General features: G+C 27.1%; 1 protein-coding gene across 1 annotated transcript; it reads right to left on the bottom strand.

The window, feature by feature from the left end:
• Nucleotides 1-2856: 2856 nt before the first annotated feature.
• Nucleotides 2857-12247, bottom strand: LOC129966755 (barrier-to-autointegration factor-like). Its single transcript, XM_056081317.1, has 3 exons — nt 12153-12247; nt 6208-6348; nt 2857-4594 (listed from the first exon to the last, which is right to left on the bottom strand). The coding sequence occupies exons 2-3, from the start codon at nt 6331-6333 to the stop codon at nt 4448-4450; spliced, it is 273 nt and encodes a 90-aa protein (XP_055937292.1). The 5' UTR covers nt 6334-6348; nt 12153-12247; the 3' UTR covers nt 2857-4447.
• Between the last annotated feature and the right edge of the window lie 250 nt (nt 12248-12497).

Genomic DNA, 12497 nt, shown 5'->3' on the forward strand with positions numbered 1-12497 from the left:
CTAAGATGAAAAATAAAATTTAAAAGTTTAAAGCTTTTTCTATTCAATTCTGACATAACTTTTTCATTTACATTATGATATGCAACATCTTTACTTAATAAATTAACATTTAAAAGAATTTTATCACAGAAAACAGGGGGGGGGATTATTATGTGCTTGCTACATAACAAAAAAATAGGTTTAAATATTTTAATAAAAAAGTAGCAAATATTTATACACATCCCTCCGTTTTTAATTCTTCTAGATCCTAAATCAATAATTTTCGAGAATTTATAGTTTCTTGAATTACCTCGGAAGTGTATATTAAGGGATTACCAAATTGATTGGGACATAATGAAATTAAATTTAAGATGTTGGTAAAGTTGGCAAAAAGGAAGAACTGCATATTATTTTAAAGAAATGTTTATTTAATAATATCAATTAATAAACAAACATTTTTTCCTTTTTACTATAAACACAATTTTTTAAACCCTTTTCTTGTAAGAAGTAATCATTCAAAAATTGTGCATTATATTAACTATATTGATGTTTAAATCATGAAAAGAATGTCATATTAATTCATGAATAATGCATCTTCCCCGACTCACAATTAAATCTTCAAACATAATTCTTGCCGGCATCCTGGCCTAGGGAAAGCGCGTCTTCCCCGTGATCTACGCGTTTCGGGTTCGTGTCCTGGTTCGGGCATGGTTGTTCTCTTCCAAGTGTTCTCTATGTGAGATTCATGTATAAGCCCCCTGTAAAAAGGGGTTGTGCAAACGAGTGTGTGTGTGCTATCTTCATTTGAGCTAAAAGTCAGACTTCTGCCCTCGGATCCTCAGGGGTCTTTATCCTCAGAAGCTACTGCGCAAAAAATTTGGCTTAAAATAGTAACACGATAAAAAAAAAAAAAAAAAATCTTGAGATTTCAGGAAGAAATGCAAATAAATATAAAGCAACTTCTAGAAGCAGAGAGAATACTCAAAATAATATTGCATTAATTATAATTTTACAACCAATATTTTTTTTTTTTTTTTTCAGTACAACACTTAACTATATTCTGTTATTTATGCATACATCAATAAATTCACTAAATATTTTACTTTTTATTCATATTTTATTACAGTAAATCCAACCATTTTATCATGTTTTATTTTAATTTGGTTACATCTGAAAAATATTTTCTTAAGTGAGAACAAATATTTTGATGCAATAAAAATAAGCAATAGTTGTAATGGACCTATACTGAAATTCTAAAGCAAATTTCAATTATTCATTCAAGGGAATTTTTAAATAAAATTTTTATAGAATTTCAAATCGTTTAAGATAGAATATCCGATACTTGCTCATAAATTACATTAGTTACATATTGGATTTTTTTTTTTTTTTTTTACATATATAAATTGCAGCTTCCAATATATAAAGCAAACATATAGACACTAAAGAAATTAATGAATCATTTTGAAAGCTCATTATTTTGTGTAGTAATTATAGGAAACAACCAGTGGAAGTGGTTCTCCAAAACCTTTCTCACAACTAATACCTAATTAAGGTGTCATTCACCTCCTCTCCATAAGTGAGAATTACAACAGAAATTACTTTTAAAATGAGCTATTTAATAAGAGCTAAATTGGAAATTCATAACTGTCTAAAACAGGTAATCTTCAATTCTTCCTTCGCCAATTACTTCAATGATACTACAGCCCCCCCCCCTCTTATCTTCTATCCTGACTTCATGCAGAATACAGTGATTAGGGGTACATTGATTAGGGGTACAGCCATACCAATCCCTCATAAAAACTAGACTAGTTATAATATTCAAATTAATATCATTAAAAAGACCATTTCCCACATTTTAAAATGATGCAATATATATATATAGAAATCAATAATAAAACATTATGTAAAAACATTTTCTGGAACTGAAAATTTAATAGAAAATTATTCAAAGGCTGATCTAACCAAAATTTACCAAATTTGATAACTTTAGATCACAGATAGGCAATTTTTTTATTGTTTCAAAAAGTAAAGATAAGAAATTAAATAACTAAAGAAGGAAAAGAATATGTAGTCTATTTTTATATATTCATAAAAATTTCATCGAAAAAATCTATTTTAGTGCAATATGAAAAAATTAATAAAACTCACTTGCCTATCTATTCAGAGCTATTCAACTTATCAAAAACTAATTAGAATCAGAAATAATAATTTACCACTGAAGTAAACAATATTATTTCATTAAATATTATGGCATGAATAAAAAAAATTCAGCGACATTCAAAAAAAATCATTTTTAACAGCTTCTTTTATTTTTTCCCCCCTTCTTTAAATGGAAAATTTTTTTGACTAAACATTCCCAGGGAACAAAAAGAGTTTAATTCCAAGGTAATTGTTATTTTTTGTCATAATTGAAAAAAAAAATCAAACATGTTATATTGGTGAATTAATTACTGTGAAGATTCATATATTTTTATCATATTTGTGGATCAAGTTCCTTATCCCCTCTTCAAAGAACATTGTTGTCTACATTGCTAGATGTACTTTAACATTCCTTTAAAGCTTCTTATTAATCTGGAAGTTCTTGTAAGAAAAGAATAAGTGCAGAAATGTCTAAATCATAACCTTCCAAAATTGCAATATCAGCTTGATACTCCAGGCTAAAAAGATGTGATGTACATCAAACAGAATCTGTTGAGACAATTTTATGAATTTATCCCACATAAGATAATAATAAGAAAAAGTCTTGACTTTAATTTTCTAAAAGTTATTTATTTTAAATTTTAATACAAACACCAATAAAATATCAGCTGAAGTTAGTTAGAAACAGATTTTTCAAAAATAAAAATTCAGATGTAATAACTACTGAAACATTTTAAATGTATGGATATTCAAAAATTGGCAATGTTTATAGGTCATAAAAATTCAATTTAATATCTGAATTAAGAAACTATAACCATTGAAATGTAAAACATTATTTACATATTATGCATATACTATTCATTTGGCAATTCTTGCAAATTCCAATAAAAGTAGCTACTAGCATATCAAAATGGGATTGTTAAAAGAAATAATTCACTAACCTTAAACAACTATTTAATTAGATTTCAAATCTTAGCCGCTTAAAAACTGAAAACAAGGATAGAAATAAACCTGGACATTTTTTTTTTATAGTCTTGATCAAAAAGATCTATTCTAAATACTGAAAATTCACATATTAGTGAAAAAAAATACTTTTAGCTGAATTATCTGGAATATTCTAGAGAGATTAAAAGAAGTTATAATTTTATGTAATGTATTCAATACCTTTTATAAATAAAAAATACCTTTACCCAAAATTTACTAAAAATTCAAAAAAAAATATATAAACAGCATTAATACTTTAACTATGAACTTTATTATTTATTACATGGTCAAGTATACATTGGAAGGCCACTTTCAATAACTTATTATTGAAATAAACTACCAGATTAATACATATAGTAAAAGAAATAAAAGGCATAAATATCAGCAGCAGAGTTGAAATTTCTGCTAAATACAATTTTAAAAAGAGGCCAGCTGTAACTTAATTACAAATTATATACTGAGAAAGCTGCACAATCTAACAAATCATGAAAACAAACACTTGTATGTACACTGAAGTTTAAATCAGATTCAACTAGTAATTTCTCAATGGACTACAGTTTATCATTATTGTAAATGCATATCAAATGGAATTCACTATTTGCTAAGCAAAATATGATAATGTTAAAACATTACAAATTGGCAATACACAACCGTTCCATCACATAACTTGCAACTGTGAACAAACAAGCTATATTTCTTTAACTTTGTTTATTACAAAAATATAGAATATCAAAGGTGAAGAACCTTCCAACAGTATGCAATTAAAGCCCATCTTTACAAGCTAAACAAATTCTGAAACAATAACCCTGAACTCAAATATTACAAAAATTCAAAGAAATAAGAAAACACTTTCATAATAAATAAAACACAACATAGAACTATATGAAATATATCTCCTATTTTCAAATACCGGAATTTAAGTATTTTCTTTCTTTCTTCTATAATTTTTTGTCAGCTTGAATTCATATTCAGTGTCATATCAATAACTTAATAAAAATACAGATAAGAATATTTAAAATCAATTTTAAGAAAATGAACTGTTACTTCATTTTCTAAAATTTATTACTTTGAAAATATGCATTAAAAAAACATTATTTTTATACAGGCATCAAAATTACTGTCAACACCGACCTTCTATTAGTCTTAAAATATGAAATAAAAGCACCACACAATTGAAAAGGGAAAGAAATATTTAAATCTATAGTTAAAATTGATTAAAATACTCCACAGGAGGAAACTATGGCATGAAGCAGAACAAGGAACTAAACAGTAAAAAGAATGTACTGAAGAATGTTCATTATCAATGAAAACTTTGTACAGATGAAATTATTAAATAGCAAAATTTTTACAAAAATTCGTCACACCAATCAGAAATGCACTGATAACATTCAGAAGCTTGTTTAGAATTAGCTTGGCATATATCCTTCATCCAATCAATGAAGAGCTCTTTGTGCTTTTTCAAGACCAAGAATTGTCCAAGAACCACATAAGCCTGGAGAATTAATTAAAATTTGATTAAATTAATCAGAGGATAATCAAGCAGATAAAATGAAAAAGAATGCAATATGCACTTAAAACCTACATAAATGTTTTTAAAATTTCATAAATAATTATTATCCATTATTTTTTTAAATTCACATTACAACAAACAATTCAAAAGGAAAATGTCACCAATACAACTCTCCTTAAAACAGAAAAACATATTACAAAACAGTGGAGGGTTTATTATTAAATTATTGCAATATTTTTGATACTATAATGTAATAATTATAAATATTACATAAACAGTAACAAGCAACTACATACCTGTAACAAGAATTATTCATTATAAAATCCATATATCAAAATATGGGCATTAAAACAAATTTTTTTTAAATAAATTAATAAAAAAAATCTTGCTGTTTTCTATATGCTGGAATATATGAAAAATATTCATAAAAAAATAATCTTTCAACTCTTATCCTCCAGAATCAAAGAGCAGAAAAAATCAGTAACTTGAAGACTACGAAATTTAATTTTCTGTTTGCTTTTTTTTCCCGTACCAGAGAAAATATGCGTAGATTCAAGAACAACCACTTAAACAATAAAAAATAAGCAGTTTGTACACCATCTATTTTATGTTATCAACTAGGAATAAAATACAGAAAGTTTGAATGAATATAACTTTTTATAGAGCATTAGTAAATGTATTAACATTGAAATACACAGCATAATGATTGGCAGTTATAAGAAATAAAGCAACACCATACCACACCTCTTTCTAACCCCTCAACCTTTTTCAAACAAACTACTTTCTAGAATTCATAATTACAACCAGAAAAGGTTATATTTATAAAATTGTGATTCACTTTAAATCAAAATTTTGGGAATGTCCATCTTTAAGAGCAGAACAAGTTTCTTGTTTTCCTGCCTTACCTCCCACACCAAATATATATATATATATATATATATATATATGAAAATTATGCCCTTTTATTTACAAACACAGTAATTCCAAATTGAAGCAGATTAGAAATGAAAACTAGTAGGAGATCTTAATCCTAAAACTATGGACCTGTATAATTTTGAATCAAATCCATCAATAGGAATTCAAATGTCTGTAGTCCATGTGCATTTTCGTGTGATTTCAGTCATACAAACATTGAGAAAAAGCTGTTTATGTTTTTGCTTAAAATTAAACCAGAAAAGATATTTTACGAAATTTTTAGAAATCTAATAAATAATATCTCTATCCCTAAGTATATTTTTTGTATTTCAATTATACTTTTCAATGAATTTTCTTAACATACAATTGCAATTTAAATCTTCATAAATGAAAGTAAGTAATATATCAAATACAATAGAGAAAATTACTTTAAATTTTTAATAAAAATTAACTGAAAACTAATAATTAAAAAAGTTAAGTGTCATTCAGTCATTCAAAAAACCTAATAACAATTAAATATCAACAAATTATTAAATGACACAAAATTAATTGAAAATGGTTCATGTAGAAATCAACACTAAGGAATATAGAGTTTTGGTGATTTCACATGAGCAGTTGCTGGAAACATCTATAAATATTTTTTATTAAAACACACATACACACACAGATAAAAGAAATACCTTGTCAAAGCCTTTTGCTTCTAATCGTTTACTCAGTACTTCTCCTATACCAGCCAATTCATTGACACTTTTATCGCCCATAGGCTCAGAAACGAAGTTTTTATGTTTCTGTGATGTAGAAGACATGACTGCAGTTAAAAGCTGAAACAAAAACATTCATTCCATTTTCAATCATTTAGTCCCATAAAATTGAAATTACATAATTCATCATTGATATAATGAATTAACATCAACTATAGCAACATAAACTGGGAAAAGGAGCAAATTAAAGAGAATCATTAAAACTGGTTAAAATGTTCCTAAAATTTAAAAGAGCGCACAAGAAAAAAAAATATTGCAAGTGAAAAGAAAGCATTAAAGACAAAAACATAAATAAAGCATCATATTGCAAGAGAAAAAGAGAACATTTTTAAGCTTAAACAGCAGTAAAAATTTCAATCTTTGACAATTTTAATATATAATGCATAACTAATATATACATAGGCACAATAATTCCTTAAATCATAATTTCAATAAATAATTGATGTATACAAGAGAGAAATAAAAATTCCAAGTGAATAGTGAAATTTACATTCAGCCCTTCAAACTTTACAAGACAATTTATTATTATTAAACAAAGTAAAGATTAAAAAAAGTTTTAATTAAACACAATATAAGAAATAAGTTTTCAATTACAGGCCCTTATAATTTTATAAACTTCAAACACTGTGGACACAAGGTTTGGTTTTTTTTAATAATTCAAAAATAAATAAGTGCAAATTTTAATGTAGGCATCAAATTAACCAGAGTAAGTTTAAATATTTTTTAATGTTTTAATGATAAGGAAAATAGTAAATCAGAGGGGGGGGAATTCAAATTATAAATAAATTCTTAAAATACATTAATGAGTCAAATTCAACAGCATGATAAAATTTGGAGTCAAAAAGAGTTTAAACAAAAATTAGTTAATGCTCAGAATTATATTTGGCAAGTGATTTTTTTTTTTTTTTTTTTTTTTTTTTTTTTTTTTTACAATGTCAACTCAAATGAGCAAGCAGATTTCAAAGCTCTACAGGAAAGCATGCCAGGTTGGCAAATTTGAAAGTAGTGTTGATTATTCACTTTGATCCCTCAAAAAATGAGTAGTACAAAAGTAATGGGAGTAATTTAATACTACTGCAGTTCATTTACTTTTCATTCTTGGTTATTTTATTAAAGACAGGCAAATATAATTCAAAGCACTTATTTAATCAGTAAATTGCGACATTCCACTATTTAAGTCAAAATATTTTTCTTTGGCAAAAGAACTTTATGTTCTATTTTAGTGGTAATATTAAAGTGATCAAGTTTCAAAACAAGGTATACACGTTTATGAAATGCAGCGATAGCAAATAGATAACTAATTTGTAGCGAAGCAATTTGCAATCACAAATTTAGACTCCTATTACTTATTAAGTTAACCAAATCTCGCAGATTAGTTTTTGACTTTTTTAGCTTCATATATGATAAATCATAAAATATAACCTGTAGCACTTGGTAATTTGCATTAAAAAAATCCCTTTTTTTCTCTCCAAATTATTACAACAGCAATCCTTGGTAAGCTAAGAAAACAGAAACTAAATTGTACTGTTAATCTTTGAATATGCATCTCTGCAAATCATCTGACATGTATTAAGAAAAAAAGTACTACTTCATTAGGCAGGTCCTAATCAACACTAATTTTAAATGTTAGTATTATTCAATTAATAAGATATCAAAAGACTATACAAATTTTGTTTGCTAGCAAAACGATATGAAAATAAATCTAGAACAATGATTCTCAAAAAAAAAAAAAAAATGGTATAAGTTTAGAAAAATTTTAGTTTAGAAAAAAAGAAGAAAATAACATCAAAAATATTAAAAACTCAAATCAAAATACAGTAAAATATTAATAGGTAATGCAAGAATAAAATATCATAATTTACAAAAATCTATAGTTAGCCTTGTTATCATGCAAAAGAAAGAAATATAGAAAGTATTAAGAATTCGAAAAACTTAAAGAAAGGGAAGTAAAATGAAAATTGACATGGAAGATTTAGGCCCATTCCACGGTAATGTATGTGACAATCGGACTAAAAGATATGCATAAATATCTGATAAATTTATGTACAAATGTAGTGAAAGTCAAAAATTTAATTTTGTTAGACAATTAAAAAAGAGTTTTAATAAATGGTAATGAAAAATATATTTGTATTTAAATTTTGAGAGACCTTTTAAAATTTTTTTTAGATAGTCACGTATGTGACAAAAATTGGAACTGTGATTTGATAACACCAACTTTCTTTAAAAAAATCAGTGAATTATATGCATGAAACGTGCTTAAAAAAAGTTTCCCATAAGAAAAAGGTTTAATGAAGACAAACTAATAAATGCATTAAATATTTCTTTAATTTTTCAATTAAAAAAAAAATGTAACTTTACAGGTCATGTATGTGACAAGTAGTCATGTATGTGACATCGTTCAATTTCACATAACTGCATTTTGAAATATTACAGTATTGCGACCGTTAATTATAGGTGTTGGCAATACTCTAATTATGTCATCCCGCTGAATAACTCCTATATCATTCTCTTGATAAATGAAGTTGCATACGGATACCTGCTTTAGGAAAATAACATTGATTTCGGTGTTATCTAATGCAGACACCTGTGCTACATAAGGCTTCCAGGACTTTTTTCCAAACACTTTTACAAGTAAAAACTTGCCAAGTGAAATATATGCAGAAGTGTGATTTTGTGCAAGTAATGGAGTTCTTTTCAAACACTGTTCTGTATTTTTACAAAAGCATAGCTCTTGCACAGTTGTATCCAAATTTTGCTGACTTGTAAATAAACAAATGTGTTCATCCAAACATTTAATTATGTGGGCTTTTTTAATTCCTGGAACATCCTTAGCTAAATTCCAATCAATTTGAGTTTTATCTATATCCTTTTGCAGCATAGGAATGACAGTGATATTTTGTACTACTTTTGCAGCAACTGTAGCAAAATCAACTGCATTCTGTACTATAGCTCTTCTTGCCTTTACTTCCGCATAGACTCGGGACTTTGCAGTACCTCCTATCCCATCAACAACTCCCTTTCCATGGGAAGTTGCTGAATATTTCCATTCGAAACTAGAAAAATGCTTTTGTGTTTTGAATAAAATAAAGAGGAAGTAACAAATAAATTTGTTTTTAAACTCGCTGGATGGTCCATCGCTCCAAATTATTAATTTTGGTTTATTTGCCTGAAATTTAATAATTTCCAAAAGCTTCAAAATGAAAGCAGACACAGATAGCTTAGATTTATCTTTAGTATCACTTACAATAAGATAACTCTGTGTTTTATGATTCTTTTCAAATAATGCAGCGGTAAACAAAGTTACGTTTTCCCGGCTCCATAGTGCAGACTGTATTTCACTTTGCCACTCACATGAATAACTCATAGCAAAATCTACTTGCAATACAACAGTATTGCTTTGCTTTATATCAGATTGAAAGGCAGCAGCTTGGATTCGTTTAATTTTTACATGCTGCTTAAAACTTTGAAAATTTTCTAAAACATTATCAGTTAATTCAGCTATGCAACCTTCATTGGTTTCTTTATAGAAGCGCTTATTTTCTGACTTAACCCATTGGTGCCATTGTACATTAGAAGCATTATTTAATCCTTTTTTGCCAATAAAATCTAAAAGCAATTTTCCAGCATTACATTTATCACATTTTGTTTCCCAACACTTTGATTCCAAGTCTGAATTGCACAGCACTTCTTTCCAAAAATCATTGTTATAATCAATATTTAATCCTTTTAACAAAAGAATGAAATTCTCATGACTCTTGCATTTACACTGATCACTAGGTGTGTCTTTAAGAAGAAGAACATTTTTAGGTCTTAAACTGCAAAATTTTGAATATCCAATATTAATGCTTGGATTTTCTTCCTTAAACAAAGCATGTGCTTCTTTCATATACATTGTAAGAAAATGTTTACGAACACGTTTTTTAATGCCATTTTCCCAAATTATCATTTCATCATGCATTCCTGGAGCAGTGTAGACTATGTCTGCTCGGCACAAGAAGTCTGCCACAAGTTCTTTGTTTTGATTATTATCACTGATATTGGACTCTCTTTCCTTTTGCAGTTTTAAACCTACCTTTTCCACTAAATTGCTGACTACAGCCATTCGTTTTCGAGGTGAGGTTGGTAAGGCTTTCAAAGTTTTTTTAACTGCTTTGCCAAGTGTCTGGGGAACTGTATAAGGAGAACATTCTGGGGTAGTCGCAATAGAAGAATTCAAACTTGAAATTTTTGTAGAATTACTTATCTTTTTGGCTGCTCTGCATTTCCTCTGCCTTTCTCTAGCTGCTTGCTTTTGTTTCTTTTTCTCCTTTTTTGTCATAGTTGCTGCTTTTAAATCTCTTATTTTTTTCTGCCTTAGCTTTTCTTTCTCTTTAAAATCAGGATCATTTCTTTTTTTCTCATAATATCTCTTTTGTTTAGTAGCATTTTTTATTCTTTGTTCATCATCCATATTTTAAGCTTAAAATAGCAAAATAAGACTAAGATGCTTAAAGATAGCAAAATCTGACTTGCAGCATACTTCAAACACAGTGTGCTGTGAACCTTTGCTTAAAAACAAACATTAGGTTATAGCTGGAGAAGTAAAGGAATGTACTGCCATCTGGTGAGATGAATTTAAAATAACTGCTTTGGATTTTATAATTCAATGTCACATACATAACTGCTTGAAGTCACATACCTGACCATTGAAAATTATAAATTAATTATAATATTTTTTAAATTTTTAAATGCAGTTTCATCAAATAGTATGATTATATTTAGAAAATAAAAATTTAGAACTTTCTATTAATTTAATGATGCAAAAAATAAAAAAAAAGTTTTAATGGTCATGTATGTGACACTCCACAATCTTCATTAGCTTTGATTGTTAAAACAAAGCCAAAATAGACATTAATTTGTAATTTTTTGATATAGTATTACTAAAAACATATTAACAATTGAAAATTAAAATTCTATAGGCACCTTATGAAAGGTGAAATAATTATAGAAACCTTTAAAAAATATAATAATGAAACAGGCCATTTACAAATTCTCAGCCAAGGTTTTAAAAAATGCAATTTTTGATGAGATCTAATATTTTTACACAAAAATCAAGTCAACAACAAGCAAAATCAGATATTTTTCATTAAAATTATGTGTTATAACCATGATAATAGATTAAAAAAAAATTTGCCCCTTGGTTTCAAAATCCATGGAATGGGCCTTTATGCTATAAAATCTGAGATATTTAAAAACAGCATATTTTCAAACATTATACAATTTTTGCTATAGTATTTATGAATATGATACTATAACATTTCAATAAAACACTGGCAAAATTCTACATTAAAGACTGATATAAGTCAATAAGAAAAAAAAAAAAAAAAAAAGCATGGCAAACAGCATCAATAAAATCTCATTAGATTCGTTTTCTTCGATTAAAAACGCCATTCATTTAGCACATGCTATTAATAAATTCTTTTAATCGTAACTAATTCAAAAGAATGATTAGTGTTGAAGGTAAAGTCAAACATCTAATTTTATAAGATCACACTGCATATTAAAAGAAGAATGTAACGAACAAAATGTATTAATCATGCCTATATTACATTTCAAGCTTTCCTAACACCCACTCAAACTATCTATGCACATCTGTTTGATGCAATTAAATTAATATTATATTCAAATTCTGCATGGAAAATAGACAATCAAAATAATTTACACTCTTTCAAAGAGAACAAAAAAAATCGTTAAACTTTTCACTGAGTATATATGATTAAAATGTCAAAAACCATAAAAGAGGGTCAAAATAATTAATTCTTTTAATGCAGCATAATAAAAAACAATTTTTAATAAAATTCAAGCAGAAAGAATTTCCACATTACCTTCACTCAGATGCTATTTTTAAATATATGAACGGCTTTTTCCTTATGCGTACAAACGATTCAAATCAAAAGAATTTCAAAAGAACTCTGAGAATGACTTGTTGCCATTTGAATTTACAAATAAGAAAAAAAGATCAGTTTGCTATCTTTTTTTTTTTTTTTTTTTTTATGTATGGTATCTTTCCAAAATGCCAAGGCTGAAATTTGTAGTATTTCAAATGATAACTTATAAAAACATTTTGCTGCAAAGCATCCTAAACTTACCACTTGAACAAATTTCAAAATAACCGAATAATTTCTTATTTACCTCAGTAACCACTTTGCAAATTAGGTGACATATATTTC

This window comes from Argiope bruennichi, chromosome 1, assembly GCF_947563725.1.
Source record: "Argiope bruennichi chromosome 1, qqArgBrue1.1, whole genome shotgun sequence".
NCBI classification, from domain to species: domain Eukaryota; kingdom Metazoa; phylum Arthropoda; class Arachnida; order Araneae; family Araneidae; genus Argiope; species Argiope bruennichi.